Below are 27,038 nucleotides of genomic sequence, written 5' to 3'. Positions count from 1 at the left end.
CTGGGTATTACCTAGCCTCAGCTGGGTTTACAAGGCTTTAGCACTTCATGCCCGCCATGGAGGTGCAGCTCAGACCCTGCTCTCTAGGCAGGCACTCTCCAAAAGCAAATTTGAAGAGAAACCCCCCCCAATAAAAATGCAGCTAAACAGAAGCCCCACAGCAGGAGATCTGATTCCTGGCATCCCACAATGGGAGCCTCATTGCCAGTGTGTATTAGGTGCCAAGTATCTCAAACTCTGCCTTCAGCAGTGGCTGTGCAGCACTTTCCCCTTGCAAAGGGAACACAGGGTTTTACATATACATGTTGTTCCTGAGCCCCAATCTTACACTGGACCATTAGTTCGTCAGTCCCAGACCTTCAGGGGACTTGGATCAGAAGCTATGAAGCCAAGACGGTGGTGGTGGGATGGACAGTTCAGACCCCATCTGATTTTTGACATAGGGGCTATCAGTGATGGGGATTGAATTTGAGACCTCTCGATCTTAATGCAGAAGTGCAGCCAAGGAGCTTGTACTAGTTTCGTCCCCACCCACGGACAGCCAATGATGCTCTGTCCCTTTCTACTGGTGGCCAGGCCACATAGTTAATAAGCCAGCAGGCACTCCTGCATTAAGATCCAGAGGTCCCAGATTCAATCCCCATCACTGATACCCCATCTGAGGCAGTCAGTGTTGTATTTGCAAGTGTTAGACCACCAGTTGATGGAGGGCTCCTGCTGTATTGCTAGAGGACACTGTAATCATGGTACTACAGTGTGGTCATCCTACATATAGAACCATTGCAAATGGGAGAGGCTCCCCCTTATACATTCACTGTAACCTTTTATAGTGGGTAAAAATCTCTGGCACTATGAGAAGCTGGTTTTTGATCATTACATTCTCCGATCACCCCTAGAGCAGCCTGCATAGCGTATACACGGGTCAACTACTCCCAACTAAGAAAGGAACTTGACGTGCATAAATGAGAACCAGCCACGTCTATGGCATTCAGGATCATTCTCTGACAGCCAATTAGAAAGCACCAGGTAGTCTATGGCCTAAGTGTAACAGAAGCTTTTACTTCCCTGTTTAGAGTTATTTTATTATGTGAAGAGGGTGGGAGGGGTAGGTGGTTTCTGGGCAGTGCAGATACCCTAGCCTCCCTTTCCATGGAGCTGTCGGGATCCCCTACTGCGCACACAGCACTAACACCCATGGCTTCAGATGTTCTGATGGTATTAAAAGATCAGATAGGGGAGTTCATTTGTGGCTGGGGGGCTGTGGGAGGAAAGAAGTTAAGATGGAAAAAAAAATTTGACCACCTAGGAGATTCTCCTAGTGTTGTGTCCGTGCAATGAGGACAATGCACCCAATGCCTCCAGGGAGCATACACTTTGTTAAAGGCAAAGAAATGAAGACATCAGCTACTGAACACACACAGGAAAACCATTTCACTCTATTTAGCCACAGTGCTGCCTTAGGAAAAGGCTCTGGTGAAGCCAGCAGAGAAATCCACACACTGCAAGAGATGTTTGCTCCTGCACTGACCTGGTTTGTGTGGCACTGACCTACTTTGCGGAGGGTTTAGCCTGTTAGATTAGGAAAGATCTAGTGCAGATTCATATGGTACTTTAAACCCCCAAAGAGCTCTGCAGCAGATACCATCACTAAGTGGTGAAATTCAGGATCTGGAGCCAGCAGCCAGCTCTCTGAGAGGTGAACACACCCCACCCAGGTACTGGGGATGCAAGGGAGGACCAGCGCCATCATAATCCACTGCTGCAGTGACCAGGAAGCAGTTAATTTACTGCTGGTTTCATCTGGAGAGATGAATGGGGATGGGATGGGATGCAGATCTCACACCAACCAAGAAGGTTTAGTTACAGCTGAGAGCTCTAACAGCCCCGCAGGGTTACACCTGCCAGGGGGTCACACTTGGGAAAGAACCTAAAATGGGCTAAGAACTCATGCCAGGGTGGACCCTTTCTCCAGGCAGATTCCAGTCTGTGGAAGGTGAGGGCTGCTGAGAGCCAGGCAGGGGCTGGGCAGAAGTGAGTTTGTATTTTAGCTGGTGTTAGATTTTGCTGAGGGGCTCCTGTGGGAAGCCCAGAGTCACTGCTCTGGCAAATGAGAGCCTGAAGAAGAGCCTGCAGGGCGGAAGACGTGTGCATTGCCATTATTCTATCAAATAATATTTGTTTGGGACACAGATTTCCCAGAAGAGGTGGAACTATAGCATGGCCTGGCCAGAGGACCACGGCCCCACTGCACCAGACCACTGAAGTCCAGAGGGGGAAGAGTGAGGCCAAGTCGCTGAAATGCCATGTCACACCACAAGGGGGTGCTCCAGGATGGTGTGTCTGCGACAGAACACAGAGCATGTGAGCACCTTGATCAGCCTCTGAAATAGGGCCAGAGGGACCTGGCCCAGTATTTGGGAAGGGAAAGAAGAGTGGGGCTGGCACATCTGCTGGCGGTGGCCCAGCAATAGCTGCAGATGGCTGTGCTACAACAGCAGCCATGGCACACTCAGGTGCTACTCCTACAACTAGGACAACCAGCAGGAAGCACCATTTGCCACCCAACAGCAGTGGCACAAGGCTCAATACAAGCAGCAAGAAGCAGCTGGGCCCAGGGGCTCTGGGAAGTCCGGCTAGCCCAAGGGAGCACAAGTCAGGACAGTTGGTCCTTGGTTTGATGAAGCCAGGGGAGGCATTCCAGCAAACTCCAGCATGGCCAGCTGGAGGGATCAGCCTGAGCAGCCCCATGATGCCCTTTGTGACAGGATTCAGAGTAGCAGCCGTGTTAGTCTGTATTCGCAAAAAGAAAAGGAGGACTTGTGGCACCTTAGAGACTAACCAATTTATCTGAGCATAAGCTTTCGTGAGCTACAGCTTCAAGTGAAGCTGTAGCTCACAAAAGCTTATGCTCAAATAAATTGGTTAGTCTCTAAAAAGGTGCCACAAGTCCTCCTTTTCTTTTTGTGACAGGAGAGGCTCAGGCTGCATACTGCGATGTAAGGCAGAACTGGCTGGCAAAGGCTGCCATTTTGAACAGGCTAGGACTGACTCTAGCAGCGTATCAGCTCTGGTTCTGGAGCCAGCCCTCCCCGGGGGGGATCTCTGCCACAAGTAGTGGCACAACGCTTGCAGGATCTCGCATCCTGGTGGCTGTGCCTTGACCAGCTCAGTGGAAAAGAGTCATGGACCATGTGGTCCTGCAGCAATTTCTACAGCTCGTGCCCTGAGGGGTCCGAAGTGGGGTAAGATGGTTTCTGGCCTCCATCAGTAGGCGAGATGAGAGCAGGCCAAAGCCTAGAGCTGCCAACCTGCCAGAACTGTCCTGAAGTCACCAGGAATTAGAGATTACGTCCTGTGATGAAACCTCCAGAAATACATCCAACCAAAATTGGCAACCCTACCAAAGCCTGTTTTGAAGCCGAGAGGGCCAAGCCCGAACAATGAGCCAGGCTAGGAGTGTCCCAGCAGGGGAGACAGGTGGACGAGGTGCGTCAATGGGGGAGTTACCAGGAAACTGAGGACATTTTTTCAAGGGCACTCCAGATCTACCAGCCTTCCGGTTAGTCCCTCAGTCAAACGGAGCTCCTCTGGGGGCAGCCAAGGAAGTCAGTGCAGCAAGCCAGGATGCTTTAGGAGGGACTGTCCATTGATGGAGCACAGATACATTAATTATTACACTGAAGTTTGTGCAGCAGGGTCCTCCCTGGACAAGGTTAAAAAGCTACCACACGCAGGGCTACCTAAGGGGGAGGAGTGGCAGTAGACGTCCTGGTGGGTTCAGGGTGTGGACAAATGCTGGGCTGAAGAAACGTGGACCAAACACCTGCCAGTGCACATCTCATGTCCAGGAAGACAGGGCGGGGTGGGGAGGGGGGGCGTGTCCCACGACCGACTAGAGCTGGAGGTACGGGGGCAGGGGTGGCATATACAGGTTGGAGCAGTCAAGATTCTCCCTCAGCCTGCGATCCTGGGGAGGGATTGGTGGGAATTCCCAACCCCGGTACAGAAGATGATGATGCAAAGGAAGGGAAGGGCTTGGGTGAATGAAGAGCTGCAGCCCAGGACTGCTGAGGCTGGGGAGGACTCAAAGATGGTAGAACCCCCGCTGGAGGCTGCTGAAGGCAGCCAGCCAGCAGCCATAAGTCACCTGCAGATTCTGCCTGGCCAGCTGAAAGCCTGTAAGTGACAGCTAGTGGAAACAGGCACTGCCTGGCAAGAGGTGGTGGCCCAAGTGGCCAGACAAGAACCAGCCTAGGCAAAGGCAGGGGTGGAACACTGGAAGCAGCAGCAACAGCTGGGGCAGAAGCAGGTTTCCCTCTGGGCTGAGATGAGGACAAGGGAGTGGAGCCCACATGTGAGGCTGAATAGCCTGCAGCGGGGACTCTGACACTGCCTCAAACAAAACGGGGGAAGTGCTGGTGACTACCAACTCTTAGCAGCTTGCAAGGGGCTAGGTAAAAAGACTGAGGCCCTTACTGCAGAGGCACTGAACAGGACAGAGTGCAAGCATATGGTCACAGTGGCAGAGAATGTGCAAAAGAAGCTGCTGGCATCAGAGCAGGTGCTGTGAAAGGGAGAACTGCTCTGGGAGGCCTTGAAGGGTAGGAACTGTCAGCTCCTGACAACGAGTGAGTGTGAGGAGGAGCTGGACACCCTGTGTGCCCAGGTCCTGCACCTCAGAGACGGAAACCATCTGTACCATGCTGGACACAGCCTTGACGGGGTGCATAAGCCACACCCCACTACGAAGGGGCCCCACTGTGTTACAACTGCAGGGGGACCAGGCTGGAGGAGGTCAGTGCCACGGAGGGAGGGAGAGTCAGGAGAGGTTGTCTGGAGGCCCTCTCTGCAGGAGCCGGGCAGGAGGAGTATGGTGGGAAAGGGCCATGAGTGGAGTTCATGTTGTGGTGGGCTTAGGAAAGGGGGCAGGACTCCAGGGAGGGGGCCCTTGGGGGGGTTGCTGTTGGGTAGAAGAATGGAGCACCAGGGAAAACCTAACCTGGCTACAAGCTCAAGCTGGGGCTGGGCAGAAGTTGCTGGGTTTGTATGTCAGTTGGTGTTTGGGTTTTGCTGAGGGGTTCTGGGGGCAAGCCCAGAGTCAATTGCTCTGGAAAACAAGTGAGACTGGAGAGGAGGCTGGGGGTGGAAGACTTGTTCATTGCCTGTATTCTGTCAGATAGGATTTATTGGTGACACCCATACCCCACAAGAGGAGGGGCAACAGAGCAGCCTGGGCAGAGGGCCATGTCCCCACTGAAGTCCTGATGAGGGGAGAGAGACAGAGTCACCAAAATGCCACCCCAGGCCACAAGGGATACTCCAGGAGGGTGAGTCGACAACAGGCCTTATTAGCAGGAACACAGCACGTCAAAGCCTGGCTGAACATGGTGTAGGATGGGGCTGGAGAGCCAGCCAAAAGTGACTAGAATCAGCACTCTCTTTCTCGGCTCCCAGCAGACGGGGGAGTGGTTCAGGGTCTCAATACACCTGCCCTCTAAAGTGATTCTGCCTGGTTTCTGAAAGCTTCACAGCTCTGGGGGGGCAGAAGAGCAGAGAGGTCCAGACTGCACTGTGGGAAGAAGCCTGTGGGACTAACGGGGCAGAGTCCAGAGATTAGGTTTGGGTTGCTCAGCAAGTTAATGCCAGCAGGGTCTGCTCGGGGCCCATGCCCCTACGACAACAGGGTAAGCTACCATTCAGTTTATAAAACCCTTCTTCAAAATTCCACACACATTGGGGCTAAAGCGGCAAGAGCCTATTCAAAACCCAAAACCCAATGGAGGGAAACCAGTGAGGTGAGACCAGCCTGAGTGCCATAGCGTGCATCTGCAGAGCCCTCCCCCATTCACCACCTCACTGAGTGAAACCCACCCCAAGTGCTGACTTGTAACACACATACAGATACCCCATACCCAAGCAGGGATCAGACCCCAGGACCCTCAGCAGAGGCCTCTCCCATGTGAGCCTGGTCCTGGATTCAGTGCCAGGGAACAGCTGGAATGGCTGTATGCAAACACAGCCATGGTTTAATCACACAAACATGCTCTCCTGAAACATCACTTGGCGTCAGCAGAGACACATGCCCCCTGCTGAGAACAGCTATTGCAAGCAGGGTGTTTTTTTCCCCAGGGTGACGCTAGGAGATGGTAGGTTCCACCCCTGAATTCAACAAGTTTTCATGGCATGGAGACAGTCTACCAGCAAGCCAATTTAACGCCTGCCATTGACTTCTAAAAGGTAACCCAAGGCAGTTTGTAAACTCCAGCTGCAAGTCCAGATGGGTCTATTGCATGGTGCAGCCACTGCTGGGGAGGAACTCCTCCACATACGTTGCCACTGCTCTGGAGAGGTAGGTCATGGTGCCAAACCTGCCACTAGGGGCACTGTCATATAGCAAGGTACAGATGCCTGTGGCAGGATCCTTCTGCAGCATGTTGTCATCAGCGCCCAGTGCTTTCTGTGTGGGTGAGGAGTGGGGAAAAGGAGAGAAGGGAGTTATCAGCCACCTGTGCATCCCCCAGTAACACATGACTTCCACCCAACACCCCCAGCCAACCCTGCCTATACTCCAGCAGCAAGCACCACCAGCACCCCCATTTCTACTGCCCAAACCCTGCCGCCACCACCACCACCTCCTCCTCTTCCTCCTCTCCACCCTCATCACCATCACTAGAAATAGGTCCTGGATTTCGGGGAATCTGGTCACTCCCTGGAGGTGACATGTAAACTCGCTCTTAACCATCAGGGCTTGAGTCTCAAATAGACACTCAGTAGAAGCCTTTGACTGTACTGCTGCTGCAAGTTCTCTGTGCCATGACCCACATGTGCTAAGGAACGTACGACATGCACGCTTGCCACCACAGCCCCACACAGTCCAAGGCCAGGTTCATCTCACTCATTCCTCTGGCAGAGGGCAGGTTCCCTACCTGTTCTTCACAGAATAAGTCATTTGCTATGTGCACAATCTTTTCCACTGCAATGATGCCCCCAATGCTGTGTATTTCCACATCTGCCAGCATGGTCAGGACAAGGATGGCTTCTACCAGGAGCTGCCTGTATTCTGGCTGCGGGACACGGTTTAAGACGGACTCCACATGGACTGAAAACTTGATCTCCCCAGGAGTCATCTGTGAGAAACAAAAGCCTATTAATACACATGCAGGTGTGTCCCATGTTCCAGTGAACCCCACAACGCTCACAGCACACACCCAGCCCAAAACCCACAATCTAGCGCTTTGTAGCATTTCATAGCAGGCAGCAAATTGCTCAGTATCCTTAGCCCCATTGTGTAGATGGATGAACAGAAGCACAGACAGAGAAAGTGCTTTGCCCAGGGCTACCCAGCAAGTCAGTGGGATGGAACCTACATTCCGAGCGCCTCCCTCCATAAGGGATGTGCTGGTGCAGGGGCAATGTACTGACAGAGCAACTGGCTGACTGAGGCTGGTGGGGCCCTTGAGGTCAGAAGCACTGAAGATCGTGCTTCACAGAGTACTCTTGGGGGGAATTCTATGCTACTTTGTGCATGCATAATTAATAAGCCATGCATATTTTTAATTTTTTGCTTAGAAAAAAAGCTTCTGCTGAAATGTTGCTGCAGTTCTGCATTTTGCCCACCAGAGGACACTGTGGCAATAGAACAAATCAGCAGCTCCCAGCCAGCAAGGGAAAGAGAGCCTTCAGTGTCTTCTTCGTGTCTGTCAGGCCAGGAGACAGGGGCTATGGGGAGACAGACAGCATGGGGTGCTGGTGGGGGATGGGCCCAGACAGGGGCTCTTAAGGGCTAGTGATGGTGGACAGACTGAGGCAGGGGCTGAATGGGAGTGGAGGCACAGAGCCAGAGGAGGGAGGGGGGTGCAGGCCCACATGGTGATGGGAGCTGGGGTGCAGAGCTACATAGGGACAGAGGAGTGGCTAGGAAGGGGCACAGAGACACATGGGGATGGGGTGCAGGGCCACATGAGGATGGACTGGAGTGGGTGTCTGAGTGGAGGTGGAGGGACATGTGGACAGGGAGTGTAAGGATACATAAGGGTGCAGGAACACATGGGGACAGGGGCAGATGTGCCTGACCGAATGGGAGAGGCTAGGGGTCAGCCAGGGTCTGCATGGGGAAGCTCCCTAACAATCCCTCCCCACTCCCGCAAAAAACCTGTTCCATTCTTTTCCCACCCATACCCAAGAACCCTCCAAGTTCACAGCCAGGCTTTTTCCCAGCAATTTACTTCCCTCTCACTCAGCTCCTCCATTACCCCTGAATCCCACAGGCCTGTGCCCTGCTTCTGAGGGGTGTGGGAAATATGGTTCTGTGTTGTAGTTTAAATGAATTATTACTCAGAATTCTGTATTAATATGCCTAGTAAGGAATCTATGTCAAAAAACACATCCTGAATCTTTTTCATTGTCTGTATTGTTACAGACCTACTTGCTGACAGGTATTTTGAGATAAATGACCAAAAATAATTGAAACTGGTGTGATTATATTGTGTTATTTTGACAAATAAAATATGCAGAATTGTGCAGAATTTTAAAATATTGTGCGCAGAATTTTAAATTTTTTGGCACAGAAGTAACAGAGCAGCTAGCCACAATGTGGGAGAAGCAGCCGCCATCGCAGACTGGTCTTGCTCATGACACAGCAAAGCCACTCAACGTTCCGCTCTGTGCCTGAGAGCAGGTGCTTGACCAGCCCAGAGGCTCAGCACTGTTGAGAGTTGCAGGGCCTTCTCTCATCCACATGGGGAAAACAGCGATCGAGACCCTGCTGCTCCACAGTCAAGAGGGGGAGGAAGCAGCGAGACACTCTCACCAACCAGGAGGGGGAATAGTCAGACAAGTGGGCGGGGGATCGTTTAGAGCCCCGATGATGGGATGGCGGGGGAAAGGGAGAAGAGCTGATGTGCTGGGAGAGCCAGGCCCTGTTTAGACCTCCCTGGAGATAAAAGGTGATGGGCTGGGAAGGAGAATAAGAACTGTATTATGCAAATACTTGCAGGGTGGGGAGATAAGTGAGAGAGAGGCAGAGTGGTAGCAACACCTATGTTACAGCTACCTGTTGCTTCTCATTCTAACCATTCTCAACTGCTTTGCAAACTCTGACAAACATCATTCTGCAGGCTGACCTTTCCACGCATGTTCTCTGTCTGAGCCGGATTTATTTTGGGGGTTGGGAAGAAGACGAGGACAATGAAGTTAGAACAAAGACAGTCTGGCTTTTTGAGAATGAGGCTGGGGAAAGGACAGCTTTGTCAGCAGTAAAATAATCATTCCAAGGCTTTTGGTATGGGCAGCCTTAATTCTGGCACATCCTAACCTTGGAACACCTGACTGCCTGAATTTGCAATCTTAACACTTTGACACAATTTCTCACACACACTTCTCCATGGATCTACCCTCATAAGGTCAACTGATACCCCCGCCCCAAAGCTCTTACCTCTTTGGTTGTTGAGGCTGGAAGGACAAAGCCCTCCACAGAGAGGCCATGGCACTGCAGAATAAGACCAAGGGTTAGAGGTTGCAGCCCAGACAGGCTGCTGTTCACTATCCTGGATTCCCCGCTCCCCGAGCGGAGTTTTTAAAACCCTGCAAACCAATAACTGCATTTTCCATTCACCACGCAGAGCACGCAGCCTTGAGAAATGCAGTTAGCACCCAGATGTGGTGGACACATGGTAAAGTTTAGGCCTTTTCTACATGGTAAGGGGACCTGAAACAATAATTGCAGTAGTAACTCAACCCCTAGCTATTTCAGTTGAAGTCTGGGCGTGGGCACACACTGTGTACGAGTGCCTTCATATCACCTTGGTTAAACTGGATTAGTTCTCCCAAGAAACAGGCTTTTTACTGAAGGATAAAGCCCTTTTACTGAAAGTGAGTGTCCAGACCCAGACATCCAGCAGAATAACAAAGGGGTGGATTGCAACAGTCCCTTTGCTTCCATTTACCATGTAGACAAGCCCCAAGTTTGGTGCTGTATGTCTCACATCCATGCCTTGCTGTATGACCATACCTCTAGTTGGCAGTTTGGTACCATGACCTACCTCTCCAGACTAGCAGCTAGGTCTGTGCAGGAATTCCTCCCCAGCACCAGGCAGTAAACCCATCTGGGCCTCTAGCTGCACTTTAAAAGCAGCAGAGAGGCAAATCTGGGCTGTCCTGGATAATGCAGGGGGCCACATGTGCCCCTGCAGCCCCTGAACAAGAGAGTCACAAATTGCCTCCCTTTGTCAGCACAGAGATGAAATGGGCCTTTTACACCTATGCAGCCCTGGGAACAGAATTTAGCAGCAAAGCCAGCCAACAGGGTGGGACTCCCAGCAGTAATAAAAAGCACCTTGCTTTATGGTGCTGGGCTTTTGTCACAGAGCTCCCAAGCAAACTCTGGAAACCAGCATGGCTTGCAGCTATTGGAATAGGCCCTCCAAGGCAGGGGTCGGGTAGTTGCTCAGCTGGCTAGAACACAGAACGATGAGGTGTGTGTGCTGCCGGTGGATCGTCCCCATGATGTGAGAACACTGGCCAAGGGGAGCCAGGTGCATGCAGGTGCGCTCACGCACTCACACATACACATGTGGAAGGGACAGCTGAATGGCAGCATGAGACCACCTCACCTTCTGCAGGATTTTCCAGACCTTCTGGTAGAACCCCACCGGGACCCTGTTGAGAGCTCCGTCCAGCCGCCTTCTCCGCTGCCACTGGCCATGGCGGCCATCTCTGGAGACCTGATCTTCCAGCATGCTAGCAAAGGATCCTCCAGCAGGCAAGAAGGAGTTTCCAGAACTCTGAGGACAAAACAGAGTTACAGTGAAGGCAACAGGACCAGGATGAAGCACTAGAGAGAGCACCTCCCTAGCTTGCGGAGCTCTAACTGCAGAGAAGCACTTGACCATGTTCTCCCGGGCTGTGATCTCAGCAGCTCAAGTTAAACAAGAAGGATCAGGCTGGGCTAGTACTTGAAGGGGAGACCAAAGAACACAATTCTGTAGAGGACACTTCCTCTCCCAACCAGCATTAACCAATGTCCTAATATGGATTAGGACACACAGAATGCTGTCTGATGAGACAAAGCCACAGATCCCCTGGCAATCTCTGCCCAAGTCAGGGCATTAGCCTAGTGCCCTGGGGACAATCCAGAGGGGGTTATTACATTCTACCTTTCTAGAGCACCAGAGTTGCATCTGGATTCTCCATTTCCACAGCTGGCCTTGTGGAAATGGAGAATCCCATCACCACCTTGCCTTCTGGTTCCACCATCAAGCCTGGGCTGGGGAGACTGACCAGACAGCACCATTTCCTCCTGGCCTGCTTCCTCAGGAGAGCTACATTAGCCCCGAGTGTCAAAGGCTGCCTTGAAAGAGTCTTCCCAAGTGGCTGTGTGCCTAGCTTGTGCTTAATGCTGCTATAGCTGGCTTCCTGTCCTAAATGGTTGTGTAGCTTTCCTAGCCACTGCTAATGGGCTACTGTATTCCACTCCAGAGGTGGCTGCATTCCACCCCAGGGTGAAGAGATTCCTGCCTCTAGCTAGCAAAATGCTCTGGAACAGACACATTGCATGTGTAAACATAAGATGCACATTACCAGAGGAGATCCTGAATCCATCTCCAGAGAGTGGAAGCCACAAGACTAGAGAGGAGAAGAGAGACAGTGAAAGCCTGATGGGATGGAGCAGGCAGCAGAAGCATTAGCAGAAACACGGGCAAAGCTTGGTGTCATTCATTCAATGTCTATCCCAGGTGATTGTGGCTAGCCAGAGACTTTAGAGCCAGTTTAGGAAGATGCACCACAGAGTTTCATATTAAACCAAAGCCAGAAGAGGGGCAGGAACATACCAGGGCAGGAGATTAAAGAGCCAGGTGGATGCCTGGAGAGGCTGGTTAAACGGTTTAGCATTTACAAGGTGACACACTGCACAGTGTGAAATCCAAGGAGCTGGGCTCCCCTTCCAGAATTACCGTGCCAGACTGTGGCTTTAGGACACAGTAGCTACACTGTCAGCCCCTCAGCCTGGTTAGAATCTAATGCGGAGGGGGTGGTCCTGGAGGTTTAGATCTACTCAGGCACAGAGGCTTACAGTATCCCAGCTAGAGGCCATTTAAGGTAGGGCCTGGAAAGAGCCAGTGAGCTCATCACATCAGCACTGCAGCAGTAGCTAGCCCATCCCAGAGTGACAGCCCGGGAGTGGGCAGGAGGCAGCAGGGGATTCAGAGGGAGCCACGTTCCCTACTGCTCTATCAGGCAGCTGGGAAGGGAGAGCAGAAGTCGATTTGCTTGGTGGGGTTATTTGACAGGAGTCCTGCAGTGTGATTAGGGGCTGTGCCGCATTCCACAGCGCAAGGTATAGTCTGGCTGTTGGGCACAGCGTAGTTAGCTACAGGACATGCTGCCTACTTAGCTTCACTGCAGTGAACTAAGTGAGCTTCCTGACCCAGTGTGTTCTAGCAAGTTAAACATCTGTGGTTATGCAGACAGGCCCAGTCTGTCCCACAGCATGGAACAAAGCACCATCGTTTGGATTCTGTTCTGTCTCCCCCCACCCCTTTTCCCCCTGTGGGCCAGGCCTGCATTGCTAAAACAGCTGGCTAAGACTAGTGATCTTCTCTAGCAAAGATTATCCCCTGGAGGGGTCCTGGGAAGAGCTTTGAGAAGAAAAACGGGTCAGAGGCCTGCTGAGTGCTCCTCACCGTTGATCCTCCAGCACTGTGTACTATGGTACGTCCATTGTTCCTATTCCTCTCCCAGCCCCACCAGGACCTGAGCACACTGACCCCTGGCCAGAGAACCACAGGAGTTCCCAGACTGGGTCCCAGAATGGCAATGCTATTAGTCTGGGGCAGAGAGACCCAACACTGGATCCCATCTGCTCTTCACAGCTTCCCAGGCCACAAGTCACCACCAGCCGAGGACTAAAGCTCAGGGAACATAAGACACAGTCACAACTTCACCCAAGAGCCTCTTGCTCACAGCTCTGGCCTGTAGTTTGCTGGTTGGCCCTTCAAGCGACCCAACTGTAGCTCACAGTTCCTCCAGCTGAAGAGCTGAGCCCCAAACCCTAAGCTGTCATAGGGGAAGGCAGCTCACTTGCTATGGCTTGAAACAAGCCCGTTAGCTCATGCATGCTCAGAAGCTTTCTGGGTGCGCAAGGTTGCCAAATAAGCTAAGGCTTGAAGAGAACATTGGTGGTTTCACCTTACTGTCCCTCAGAGACTGCCTACGTTTATCCAGTTGCTGAAAGATAAAAAGGAGATCACGATACAGACAATGTGACTGGGGCAGCAATACAGATATGCTGCATTCCACAGCTCAAGGAAGAGTCTGGCTGGTAACCACAGTGCAGTTAGCTATATAACTTACAACTTCTGTTCCCTTCCACCTCCCTCACTCCGAGGCCTGCATCTCTGTCTAAGGTACTTCCATGGTCCTCCTCTGAACAGCTCCATCGCTAACCACAGGGCAGGGCCATATCCCCATTGTACACGTGGGAACTGAATGATTTGCTCTGGCAGAGCAGAGAATGGAATCTGGGTGTCCTGTGGCTCAGTGCCCTAACCACTGAACCATCCTTCCTCTTACAAGCCTAGCTTCACCGCTAGTCCTCACGGCTTTTCCACTTACACTCAAAGAGCAGACGCTTGTATCAGAACAACCTGCATGTTTGCTCGTTTGGTTTCTCCTCTTAATCTAAGGGTCTATCTGCATGGGAAAGACCATCCAGGGGTTTGTATTGACAATCTTATTTCAGTTTAACTTAATTCTGTTCCTAGCCAGCTTAAGCTAAACTGAAATCCACAGGTGTGTGAATGCACACATCAGTGCACTTAACATTGTTCCAGATTCACACCTCGGGCTAACCTGGCTTTCCACACAAATAAGCCCTACAACAGAGTCACCAGCGGAGCACATGTTGTGTGCTGTCCCCCACCCTTCGTGGCATCCTGCTCGCACAGGAGCACAGCAAGCTGCCAGGCTGCTGAGTTCAGAGTTACACAGAAGACAGATGCATCACAGGTTTCACCGTGACATATACCCCAGGATGCAGGATTCCTCATTTTATTTATACTTTGGATGCAATGCTGGAGCCAAGGGCCCAGGGAGACGCAGGATTAAAGAGTAGCCCTGGAAATGTCTGCTCAGTGACTCTATTACTGCCATCTCAAAGAAATCCTAAGCTTGACTCAGCAGCCCACTAGCAAGCATGCAGGGGAAGGTACAGGAGTGGGCCCGCAGAGTCAGGTGGACAAGGAGAAACCCAGCACTTTTCTGGAGAGCTACCAGAGCACACCAGGAACAGGTGTCCACACGATGCTGCATGCTAGCTACTGGGAATTTCCTTCCAATGGTGGTGATAAAGCCCTGATCATCTCGCTACAGAAGGGCAGTCCCCACTCCTGCCAGTTGAGCTAAGAGGAGAAACTCTCAGTAGCTGTTAGCACAGAGGTGAGCAAACTAAGGGGCGTGGGCCACATCTGGCCCACGGATCCGTCCTGCCTGGCCCTTGAGCTTCTGGCTGAGGAGGATGGCCCCTGGCCCCTCCCCGGCTGTCACCCCTCCCCTGCAGCCACGCCACTGCACAGGCTGAGCTCTGGGCAGCGGGGCTGCCTGCTCATGCAGGGTAGCATGGCAGGCTCTGGCCGGGCAGCACGGCGACCAGACATGCTGCTCTGAGCGGCATGGTAAGGGGGCCGGGGCCAGGGGGTTGGATAAGGGGTAGGGGGTCCCGAGGGGCAGTCAGGGGACAGGGAGCAATTGCATGGGGTGGAGGTTCGGGGGAAGGGGGGCAGTCAGTGGACGGGAAACAGGGGGCAGTTGGATAGGGCAGAGGTTTGGGGGAGGGGGCGAGGGGGTTGGATGGGTTAGCAGGACAAGGCCCATGACAGCTGGGTAGTTCTCATCCCATCCAGCAGAGGGGTGCACACATGCCTTGCTACTATACAGTTTCTCCACCTATTGCCTTCTGAAACACAACCAAAATCAATATACCAATAAAATCACCAAGCCCCTGCCTACAGCCCATCCCACAGCTACCCACAATCAATGTCCTCCACAGCCCCACCCAGTACTCCAGCCAGCTCACACATAGCTCAACCCCAACCCCCTCAACATCCCAGCCCCTCTCCATACACCCACCTCCCCCACACCAACACACACCTGTTTGATCTCACTCTTCAACTTCACTATCCCAGCTCGCTCTGTTTTAGTTGCTCCGACGGCGCCAACCTCGCGGATGGAAATAGCAGGGGTTAGGGCTGAATCAACAGAACGCACTGCAAGGGAGGAGGGGACAGGCATGGTCAGAATTCACTGCCAGGGCTCTGAGGACACAGATTCAGCGACAGTCAGGGCACCTCGTGCTCCCAAGGCCCTTCTTATAGCACCTCCACCGAGCAGGACCTGGGGTGCCCCTGCTTTAACCTTTTCAGAAGCCCAGAACTACAGGAACTACTGCCATAGAAGGAGAAGTTTCCCCTATCACCAGTAGCTGTCCTGTCATCCCTGACTGATGCCCGCTCCGCTCCATACACTGGCAGGACCTGTCTGTTTTACCACCAAACGTGGGGTGGAGTTATTTTAATACTGAATTCTGGACTGGGCTCAGACACACGCCTGTATGTGTTCAGGCAGCCCGAACTGCAATGGGCAATGAGGATGAACGACCAGGGTCTCTCAGGATGCCAACAGCCACGGCACTGGTGTGTGAAGGACATTGCATCCCTGAATAAGTTATGGTAAGATGCACGTGCCTGGGACATCAGATGAATGGACACCTCTGAGTTGCTGGAAATGAGACTAAGGCTAGACCAGAGTGTGGTTATGGTACAGTTTCATCTCCAAGAACATTCAGCATCATTTTAGAGGCAGCCACTTCAAGATTTCAGCTTAATCAGACAGACTCACCGCTCTTCTCCACTCCGAACTCCTTGCCAGAGAGAATGTGGTGTAGAAGACTCTTCATATCTGAAGGACTGAGGTTCATCAAGCTCTCGGTGGCTTCTTCAGCTAGAGATCAGAGATTAATTGTAAGAGACACTGCCAACAAGGTCACCTCCTTCCCCTCCCAACCTACATCATTAGTGGAGAAGGGAGGATTCTTAGAGGAAGTTCTAGTAAGAGGTTCCTGGCTCGAGGGGCACAAGTGAATCTAGGTGTTTCCATACATTAGTTGCACACCAGGATTTATTAATGAAGCACTTGAGTTCTCATCCTGCTCTGCCTCCCCAGAAGAAAAAATATATGGCTAAGCGATACTGTCAGCCTGATGTCCAGTTGATTACAGATACAGGAGGGAAGAATAGTGCAGGTGCTATACTTGCCTCACAGCCCCTGGCCAAATCAAATCACTCCACTCCCCTCACCCTCTCCTCCAGTCACTGTGCAAAAAGTCCACAAAACCATCCGGGAAACAGGGGAACTGACTATGCTGTGAAATGTGCACATGCTTAGAGAAACTTGTTCTTTTGGGATCAGTCTATCCAAAGTACTTATATGGCCCCCATTACCTCTGAGCACCTCACAATTTTTATTGTATTTTCCCCATGACAAACCTGTGAAGTAGAGTATTTTCCCCATTCTACAGATGGGGAACTGAGGCACAGAAAGACTAAGGGCATATCTACACTACAGGGACTATAGCAGCACAGCTATGGCACCGTAGCTATGTCGGCATAAACCCATAGCATAGACGTAACCTACAGTAAGGGAATGGTTTTTCCATGACTGTAGGACCACCTCCTCCCCGAGTCACTAGGTGGATGGAAGCATTCTTCTGTCAACCTAGCTGTATCTTTGCTGGAGGTTAGGTTGGAATAGGTATGGCACTCAGGGGGTTGGATTTTTTCACACTTCTGAATGATGTAGCTTTGTCAAACCTGGCCCAAGTGACTTGCCCAGGGTCACACACAGTCTGTGGCACAGCAGGAATTGAACCCGGTTCTCTGAAGTCCCGCACCCCGGCCTATGTCTGGGCCAGTGGTACGTGTACCTCTGGGGGTACAGAGTTCGTCCAGGGGGTACCTCAACTCATCTAGAGATTTTCCTAGTTTTACAACAGGCTACATAAAAAGCACTAGCGAAGTCAGTACTAACTACAATTTCATACAGATAATGACTTGTTTATACTGCTCTATATACTATACGCTGAAATGTAAGTACAATATTTATATTCCAATCGACTGATTTTATAATTACATGGTAAAAAATGAGAAAGTCAAATTTTTCAGTAACTATGTACTGTGACACTTCTGTATTTTTCTGTCTGATTTTGTAAGCAAGTAGATTTTAAGTGTGGTGAAACTTGGGGATACACAAGACAAAATCAGACTCCTGAAGGGTATACAGTAGTCTGGAAAGGTTGAGAGCCACTGCTCTGTGTTGTCCCTCCACTCTGGTCTTCGGCATTTCCTTGTAACACTTGCAGGGCCAATAGTTTCCCAATCCAAGTGTAACTTAGGCTGACTGTGTCCCTTCAAAGTGAGGAACAGTTTCACAACACCCAAAAATCAAACAAACTGTTCTCACACCCCAATCTCTCTCAGGATCCCAACACGCTAGCTGAATGCACAGTGAGGATTCAGACCTGTTTGAGCAGGTAGCCAAGTTTTTAAACAGAAAAAAAAAAAAGTAACAAAGTGGCCGAGCTGGTGAGCAGGGACTTGCTATATTTTTAGTACTATCAAGCACTTAGTAACTTTACTAGCTACATATCTCCCTTTCACATTTTCCCCAGAAGCTTTATTTTATTGGCCCCAACTATACAACAAGTTGACTATATAACCCAGTAATGCAATTATACTAGTGATTCTCAACCGGAGCCCGTGGCCTTTAGCACACAGCTGAGCTGGGCTGCAGCTGTGTACTAACTGGGCTGTGGACTCCGGTTGAGAACCACTGGTATAATCACATTACTCAGACACAAGGTGCCCACATACATGGGCTCATGGAGATTTCCCTAGACACTCCAGAGGTCTTGCAGTGAAAGCTTGAGGGACAGTTTGATGTCACAGCCCTTTCCTGCCTGGGGAAGGTTCGGCTGGGGTGAGACACTGGGCTGGACACCTCACACACGTTGTCTGTGTTAGAAAAAAGGCAGCCACTCTGCTAATATGCCAGCTGTGAGGCAACATGCAACAAAGCCTGGGTGTTCTGTATACCGGGGGCCCCCGGTCAGCCACTCGCAGGCTGGGAGTTAGAGGGATGCTCCCACCCTTTGTCTGTCTCATCTGTCTTTGGACAGTGGACTCGGGCTGGTACCTGAGCAGTGCAGGGAATGTGCCAGCTCCGTTGCCATCACCTGGATGATAAGCCCAATGCGTAGGCGGAACATCTCGGCAAAGAGGGCAGGCTGGGTACGTATGTACATGGCCAGGTAGACCATGATTTCCTGAAAGGGAAAAGCAAGGAGACACAGGTCACAAGGCAGCCCACCAGTGGGACAGGCGCATCCTCTGGCCTGTGAGGGCACTGATAGGGTGTCCGGGAACCACCTGTCACCTGAGTCAGGATCGAGACGCTCATGTTCTTCTCACTGGCTTCGTCAATCAGGCGGGTGAGCTCCTCATACGGGACGGGGCTGAGGAGACAATGGGAATAAAGAGGAGATCCCAGTACATGCAGACACAGGGAAGGTATGATCTACAACCCCTCAACACAGGGCTAATGCCCCTTCACCTGACTTTAGACAGCCCCCACATAGTGACCTCAAAGCAGGTGGGGCAGTATGTCCAGCACGATGGGCACAGCCAGCGAGGCTCAGGGGAAAGGGAGCTCATACAGATCCAGCCTTGGAAAGCAGTGACCTCTTTCCCATGGGCAGGCAGAGGCGGAGCCTCAAAGGTGGGCAGAGCCTGGTAGAGTACGGTAGTCACCATCTGTTATGTTCTCCCTCCCCACCCCATCTCAAAGTTGACCCCCGGATCAATGCAATGGTATCGGCCGCCTTGGTACACTGAGGCAAAAGGAGCTGAACTCACGCAGAGATCGTCTTCTCCCGAGGCTCTGGAGGAAGCCCCACAGTCAAGTGCTTCTGATGAGACAGGAGGTCAGTGCAGGCCTAGACAGAGATACCATCATGCACTTGGTTATGGATGCTTAATAGCCAAAGAGCCGCCACAGCCTTACAGGCGCGCTCCTTTCCTCCCTCCCAGCAAGAGCTTCACGCACACCTCTCAGATACACAGTGTGGCTTATGGACCATTTTCTAGAGTTCCATCTTCACTGCAGGGATTGTACTGGGCTCAGCTTGGTGTGAGATCCTATCCTCTCCCCAGCCCCTAGAGCGGGATTTTCTGTACAGTCTGCAAATCCAAACCATGATGGGCCAAGCTTTTAGCAGGGCCCAGCGCTCCCCGTTCCAGCTGTTGGAGCCACGGACATTCAGGCCACGTACTTCTAAGTGAGCGCATAAATCAGTACGTCCCTGTGGCATCTCAGAAATCAAAGCGACCTTTGTACTTGCCATGACGTGGGCAAACAATAAGAATGACAGTCTGGCATTTCAGTGGTCACCTCTCCAGATGAAAGGGTCCTTTCTAGATGCGGCGGACTCTTACGGGTAAGTCGTTTCTCAGAGGTATTTGTGAAGTCAGGCATTGATTTGCCCATTCGCTGCCTCTTCCCACAGGCCAGGCCAGGGATCAGAGCACGGCCCCTGTGCCCAGTCCTCACCTCATCAAGAGCTTCCACCTTCTTTTTCAAGATCCCGGAGATGTAGCGGATCAGGGCCCACTGTCGGGTAGCTCCCACGTTGACATACAGCTCAGTAAGGAGGTCCTTGACCGTAGCACCAGGTTGGCCATCGATCTCCATGTCCCAGTCAAGCCCCCTGAGTTCAAGGAGATGCCAGGTCACAGCAAAGACTACGTGAGCAGGATTATTTACCCAGCCCCCACAAACTCTATGGCAGCACCATTACATAGCAACGCATGACTGCTCAGCATGAACACTACAACAACACTCCAACGGAGGGGGATGCTCTCCTGGCTAGTAAAAGCATGCTCAGCAATGCACCGGGCTGAGGGAACGCAACGGAGCTACCTGTTTAGATGCACCAGCTCTTGAGAACTGTACCTAACTAATCCTTTTAGAGACAGCAAATTCTGAATCTCTTATTATATGTGCAGTGCCCAGCACAACAAGACCCAGATCTCATTAGAGGTGCTAACACAAGCACCGGACCAGGTGACCTAGGGAGACTGTGGGATCCCTATCATTGGAGGTTTCTAATAACAGGTTTGACAAACCCCCTCAGGGATGGTCTAGGTCAGGGGTGGGCAAACTTTTTGGCCTGAGGACCACATCGGGGTTCCAAAACTGTATGGTGGGCGGCGTAGTGTATTAAATTGCTTCCCATAGGAATGTGTGGTGGCGGCTCTCGCAGCTGCAGGGCCCAGCAGGAGCTCACTGCCCTGTAGCCCAGAGTGCTGGCAGCACAGCGAGCTGAGGCTGCAGGGGAGGGGCCAGGGGCTAGTCTCCCCGGCTGGGAGCTCAAGGACTGGGCAGGATGGTCCCACGGGCCACATGTGGCCCGCGGGCCATAATTTGCCCACCTCCGGTCTCGGTTTACATGGTCCTGCCTCAGAGCAAGGGGCTGGACTAGATGGCCTCTCAAGGTCCCTGCCAGCCCTACCTTGCTGTGATCATTTTCGAACTGGCTAAGAGGTGAATCCATACCAAGGGCATGTTTTCAGAAACTCACGCCAGCCTCCCATCTGGCAAACATTTCCCAGACTAGTTATAAAGGCTGAAACACAGGGAGCTACCCATCTCGCCTCTCCTGAGGGGGCAACACCTAGGCTTCTCATTGCGGGTGGCAATGCCATGCAGGCTGGGGGCCGGCCACACTCCTACTTGAGGGTGTGGAGCATGTAGAGAAGGTCAGCCTGCTCCTGTAGGGTGGGGCACTCTCGCAGCTGATCCACCAGGGCCTTGCAGTCCACGTTTCCAGCCTTGTCTCGAGGAAGGTTCACCATGGTGTGGAGCGAGGGAATCTGGAGGAGGAGGTGGTCATTGGGTTCCATGTTAGAGCTCTAGCTGGTGTCCCAACCCCTCCCCTAGAATCCCAGAGCACCCCACTTGGTCCTTGGCTCTGCTCTTCCTTGGTTAATGCCTTCTTCTAAAGCTGGCTAAAGCCACGGCACCAGCCAACGTCTTTGCCGTCTCCACTAAGCAGGACCCACCCTACTGCTAGGGGCTGGGACAGCACTCTGCTTGCGAGGACCCCAGCCCAGGGCTGGCTTCTGAGCCAGGATGCTCTGCTGATAACCCCCCACCCAACCTATCCTCCTCTCTAGTGTGAGCAGATTCCTGCTCCACACCCATGCCTTGCAGATCTACCTCCACTGCCCCCTCATGTTACATACCAGAGCAGCAACACTTCCCTTCTTCCCCAGTGGGCCCTGCTCTGTCGAGGCCAGGGCTTCTACCCTCTCGTCTGTTTGCTACAGTTTGCCCCCTTCCCCCTCTCGAGTTTCCTGCAGCTAGTGGGTCTCAGGGTTGCAGAGAGCAGCTGGCTAACAGAACTATCCATGTCTCTAGCTGTTCCCAGGTGACACCCAGGCCACTTCCCCACTTGGATTCTGCTGCTCCACCCCAGGGCAGCAGTCTGTGTACGTTCTAGCTGGCACACTGGATACTGTTAGGAGCCAGACAGTTGACTCTCGAGCCGGAATGCGTTCAGCGCCCCCAGCACCCACCCTGCTCCCAGCTCAGGGTCACCTGGCTGTCCTGTTCGGGTGTATGGGTGGAGCCCAGCAAGTGCACTGAAGGCTGGGAGGCCTGGAACAGCTTGGATGGGATGTACATGTTGACATCTGCAAGAAACCAACGTTTATTCTGGAAGGCTTTAAACTGCAGCACATTGCAATTTACCCAGCACAGTGTCTGGGGCCCTGCCCTGCTCAGGAGAGTTTTAAATCCTTGTTAACTCACAGCCTCCAGTGAGTGCTGCTGCCTACTGTGCTTAGAAGGGACGCACAGTCCTCTGGCCCCACCCCAGGTGAATAGGACTGGGAGGGGAATTGATGGCTGCTTAATATCCTCTAATCTCTTAGAAATTTGTGTAGAGGCTGCAAGGCATTAGAACTCTGACTAGGGCTTACACTTGGGAGGATATGCTGCAGCCAAGATTAATTACATGGGCCTTCAAACACTGTAGGATTTTATCAACTAGTTAATTGCTTGATTAATCCAGCAAATGAGACCTACTTAATGCTCCAGAGATTTCACACACACTGGAGGCCTAGCAGGGAGCAAGCAGAGAGGGCAGCGCTCTGCAGCCTTCCCTATGAGTTACAACAAGTGGCTCTTTGGCAGCTTGATGAGAGAGGGTCTTCCCAGGCCAGCTTTAACAAGGGGCTAGATCAGCAGAAGAGAGCAGGAGGAGAAGAATGGCAGCTGGGGCATGCTGGCCATGACACAGGGAGGTGTTACTCTGCAGGTTTTAACAACAGCTGTGCAGCACTGGAATCAGGAACTCTCAAAGCCTGACTCTGACACCGACCCTTCTGCAGCCTTGGGGAAGTCACTTACCCTCATTTTACAGATGGGGAAGCCAAGCAGTTAATACTTACACACCTTACCTTCATGGGTTAATTTCTGTAGAGCACTAATAACGCTCTAGAGGCAGATTAGCTTTACCTGCTCACTGTAGTGCCACCAGCCTTGAGAAAGGAAGTGCAAACGAGCTGATCAGGACAATCAGGTTTCTCTGTAGATTTTTAACCTGTTGTATCCAACAGTGAGCACTGAGCTTGGACAATGCCCCATGTCTCACGCACACAGCAGTTAGTCTTTGGTCAGTTGTAACACTTGGGTTAACTCAAGAGCAGAGAGTCATGACTTGTAACTGTTACATTTAACTTCTCCCAGTGGTTACAGACCAACAGGATTGGAATAGTTAAACTGCTACAGCAGCATCCTGGCAGCATGCTCTAGATCAGGAGTTCTCAAACTGGGGGGTAAGGACCCTTCGGGGGTTGCGAGGGTATTATGGGGAGGGGGTCGCAAGTTGTCAGCCTCCACCCCAAACTCCGCTTTGCTTCCAGCATTTATAATAGTGTTAAATATATAAAAAAGCATTTTTAATTTATAAGGGGGGGGGGGTGTCACACTCAGAGGCTTGCTGTGTGAAAGAGGTCACCAATACAAAAGTTTGAGAATCTCTGCTCTAGATCAAGGGTTCTCAAACTTCATTGCACCACGACCCCCTTCTGACAACAAAAATTACTACACAACCCAGGAGGTGGGACTGAAGCCTGAGCCCACCCGAGCCCCACCACCCTGGTGCGGGAGGGGGAACAAAGCAGAAGCCCAAGGGCTTCAGCCCCAGGCAGGGGGCCTATAACCAGAGCCCCGCCACCTCAGGCTAAAGCCCTTGGGCTTCAGCCCTGGTCCCTATCAAGTTTAAGCCAGCCCTGGTGACCCTATTAAAATGGGGTCACGACCCACTTTGGGGTCCCAACCCACAGTTTGAGAACCACTGCTCTAGATGGTGCTCATTGACCAGTCCTCAACCTGTTCTATGCCAGGACCCTCCTGCCATTTAGCTATGTGGGAAGGGCCCAGTGGCCACGACTACAGCTGGGGCGTGGGTACAACCAATAGATGTTTTGGTTGCCACGCCTAAAACGTCTGAAAAACTTCTCTATACAGGTATGTATGTTTTAGGTCAAACAAAATGTTTCATTTCACCTGCAACAAAAAATGTCCTTGTTTTTCATTTTTTTTTTGTTTTGTTTTCAGGAATTTTCCTTTTTTTTTTTTTTTAAAAAAAAACATAGCTAAATTTCTAAACAAAGTTTAACAAAAATAAGTCAGTCTTCATTTTCTTTTGTTCGAAAGTATTCGTCAAATTCCACCCCAATTTGTGAATAGTTTTGGTTGAGCCAAAACTGCATCTTGTAGCAAATAAATGATGCAGCCAAGGAATTTTGCCCAGCTCTATTTGTGGCACCTGGTTGCGACCCACAGACTGAGAACCCACTTCAAACTCTCCACCTGCCTAACTAGGTATGTGGTCAGTGGACCCATCTCCACTCCAGATTTCAATCCCATTGTGAACACAACCTGTCTCCTCTGTCTAGGCTGGACCCAACCTACATTATAACCATGCTATCAAAACATGCAACAGCCCTGAACTTTGCAGGGCTGGCACAAAACTCGGTAACAGAGTTACACATAATTTGGTCCCAGTCTCTTTGCAAATGAGAGGCGTGCTGGAAGCAGCAGTTTGTAAGGGTTCTGACAGACTTCAGAAGGCTGCTGCCAACCTCTCCTTTCTTAGAGCAGACGAGCTGGCATCTACACTAGATGTTTCTGTACCCACTTTTTAGCAATGGTGCCTCTGCAGAGATGTAAATACGAGCATCAGCTGAGGCTCACATGCATTAGCATGTACATCAGTGCTACTGGCAGTGCAACTGCATGGATGCTGAAGAATGGGTACAACATTTCCTTAGTGCAGACAAACTCTTCGAGTGAACTCTGTTCTAGGCAAAGCCACACAGGGTATCAACAGGTGAACAGGTTCAGTGTACACAGGCAAGAGGCAGTTGGTGGAGAGATGGGGATGCTTGCAACGTGATAACATCTGTAGCATAGGCAGGGCTTCTGATTTGGTCAGTCCAGACTGGCAAACAGCGCTACAACCATGGTAGGAACTACAGCGCTGGCAGCCGTGAGCCTTACTCCATTGTGACACAGCTGTCACTAAGCACTCCGCACCCCAGCCTGGGCAGAGCCGCACAGCACACCTCTGGCAGTGACAGACAAATGGTGGGACGACAGACAGATGCGAAGGAAGTGTCTGGAGGATGGGATGTAAAGGGGACAAGGTGTCCAGTGAAGCAGCTTCCTCTGTTAGCAGCAGAAATATTAAGTTTTGTGAGTGGGCGGGGGAGGGACGACAACAGACCCACTCAGAGAACGGGAAAAGCCCCAACCACCTCTAAGGCAGTAGCCTAAGAAACTCCTTATGAACCTGATCGGTGACCATATCAGAGACAGACAGGAGAACCCCTGCATCCGACCTACCCTGTGCCAGCCATGGAGGAACTCGAGACCAGGACAGAGAGAAGGGAAAAGGCACTGGGAGGCTAGCTCTGCTCCTGGCCCCACCCAGATTTAAATAAGGCTCTATCTACACAGAGCCCCAATTCCAGCTATTAGGGACCAGCCACCAGTGCAGACAGGCAAAGCTATTGTTTGCACCAATTCAGTGTACTCCTGCCTCAAGTTAGATTAAGCTGCACTGGGGTACAACGGTCTGCATCACCGCTGGCTGCAATCGTAGCAAACCCCTACAGAACCCAAGGTTCAGATGCTGCATGCTCATCGGGGCAGCCAGCAGGGGATGCTGCAGAGCTCTGGGCCTAAGGAGGCTTTAGCTGCTCACAAAGGAGGTTAGGCCAGTGCAGAGGCAGGAGTGGGGCTAAGATGCCACCTCCCAATACAAACAAGAGGGCAAGGATCAACACCAGGAAACAGTGTGAGGAACATGCCCCATTAAGGGCATTTCTATGCACAATTCCAGCGTCTTGCACAGCTCTGCCATGCTGTTTGTATGCTGGTGTCATCCATGCAGCACCCCTGCACTTCTGCAGTGTGAAAACTCCAGAATGTGCCATAAGAGCACTGCCATTTCAGGGCGAGAACTTTCTGAACAAGCCAGAAAGTGGCAAAGACCTTTGGCTCCCCACTTGAAATTTGGGTTTGCTCCTTGTGGCCTGTTCACCAGTGTCTGATGCAGGCACTGTTCACCCTGCCATGGGAGGCACTGAGCTGCGAACATCCTTCCTGTCTCAGCAGTACATAACAACCAGCCCCGTAACGCTAACAGACCAACGGACAGAGAAGGTCACTGCTACAGGAGAACTCAAAGCACAGGTACCGTGCTCCACACGCATCTGGACAGCGTTGCTCTGGCTGTTCAGGCTCCTCCAGGGTACACATCTTTAACTAGCTCACAGCTGTAGCCCTATGACTTACGCAGATATGGTAGAGGTTGGCCCAATGCCCTGGGCTTCTCAGGAAGCCAGGAAAGCCAATAGCTTCCCAGCTAAATTAAACTATGCTACATCAGTGAGGCTGCATGACAGACACCGGGCTGCACTGCATGGCGATGGAGGGGGCCAATGGAACACGGGGGAAAGATTGGAAAATGCAGCCGTCCCATTTCTAACTCTGAATCCATCCTGCCTGCTCACTTCTTATTCATCTCTCCTCCCCACCATTACATCATCTCTTCCCCACTGCTCAGTGCCCTTTGCTCACCCTGAGTCCCAGAGCTCCTCTGCCACCTCCCGCGTGCTTCTGTCAGACACTAACGCTTGGTGAATATATGTAACAAGCTACGGAAATGCCAACAGTCAGATCTGCTGTGAGACAGGGGAGCAGTAGCTTCCCCCTCTAATCTGGGGAAAATAACGAGGAAGGGTAAGTATTCTGACCAAGGCCACAGAGGAAGTCAGTATCAGAGTCAGGACTGGAAGGCAGGTGTCCACTGGACAACGCTAGCACACATATCTGAGCTGCCCCTCCTTGCGGGAGAGGCCCCATTGGCTCCTCAGCAGAGGACCCAGGGCCAGCCCTACCACCAGGACTACTTCGCCCCGCCCCTGTGGGTATCGTTCTTCCCTCCATAATCAACACGGCTGTGAAGCCTGCAGCCATTGGCCCAGAGAAAGCTCTGGGTGGCTGGGAAGGGAGCCACAGGGAGAGTTTCACATCTTCACTGCTGTGCTGTAATACGGGCCGGGCTAGAATCTTCACTTCCAGGGACACCAGGGATGAAAGATTCACTGTGGCACTGACTCTAAGGGCTGGCTCTCCCATGGCCTGCCATGCCACATGGCTCCCCAACATACCTTGTGCCTGAAATGCCACCCCTGTTACTCCAGAGGCTACCAGTCATGCCGACCTGCCCCAGAGCAAGGGGTGGGAATACCTCCATTGGTTGTGGAGGCCCCCCACCTCCCAGTGAGTCACCTGGGGCCTAGAGCTTGGCTCTGCAGAGAGGAAGAGTCCATGTATGACCCCAGTCACATGGCTGC

At 51.9% G+C, this 27,038-nt stretch overlaps 1 protein-coding gene across 6 annotated transcripts in view; it reads right to left on the bottom strand.

The window, feature by feature from the left end:
- Positions 1-2,930: 2,930 nt before the first annotated feature.
- Positions 2,931-27,038, bottom strand: part of PHKA1 (phosphorylase kinase regulatory subunit alpha 1) — a 73,251-nt gene continuing 49,143 nt past the window's right edge. For 2 of the 6 annotated variants that reach the window (XM_073360593.2, XM_073360597.2), the window contains 14 exons: positions 21,706-21,800; positions 20,839-20,978; positions 19,657-19,813; positions 18,963-19,042; positions 18,484-18,562; positions 18,244-18,373; positions 15,892-15,993; positions 15,145-15,260; positions 13,186-13,224; positions 11,578-11,622; positions 10,611-10,781; positions 9,434-9,487; positions 6,927-7,127; positions 2,931-6,457 (listed from right to left, as the gene is read on the bottom strand). In XM_073360593.2, the coding sequence (XP_073216694.1) occupies positions 6,284-6,457; positions 6,927-7,127; positions 9,434-9,487; positions 10,611-10,781; positions 11,578-11,622; positions 13,186-13,224; positions 15,145-15,260; positions 15,892-15,993; positions 18,244-18,373; positions 18,484-18,562; positions 18,963-19,042; positions 19,657-19,813; positions 20,839-20,978; positions 21,706-21,800 (1,583 nt within the window). In that variant the 3' untranslated portion in view covers positions 2,931-6,283. The remainder of the gene's footprint in view (positions 6,458-6,926; positions 7,128-9,433; positions 9,488-10,610; positions 10,782-11,577; positions 11,623-13,185; positions 13,225-15,144; positions 15,261-15,891; positions 15,994-18,243; positions 18,374-18,483; positions 18,563-18,962; positions 19,043-19,656; positions 19,814-20,838; positions 20,979-21,705; positions 21,801-27,038) is intronic. The other 4 variants (XM_073360596.2, XM_073360598.2, XM_073360595.2 and 1 more) reach the window with 3 other exon arrangements.

Source organism: Lepidochelys kempii, chromosome 9 (assembly GCF_965140285.1).
Source record: "Lepidochelys kempii isolate rLepKem1 chromosome 9, rLepKem1.hap1, whole genome shotgun sequence".
In the NCBI taxonomy this organism is placed as follows: Eukaryota; Metazoa; Chordata; order Testudines; family Cheloniidae; genus Lepidochelys; species Lepidochelys kempii.
Note: the sequence above shows the minus strand (reverse complement) of the source record. Positions and strands in the feature narration are given on the sequence as shown.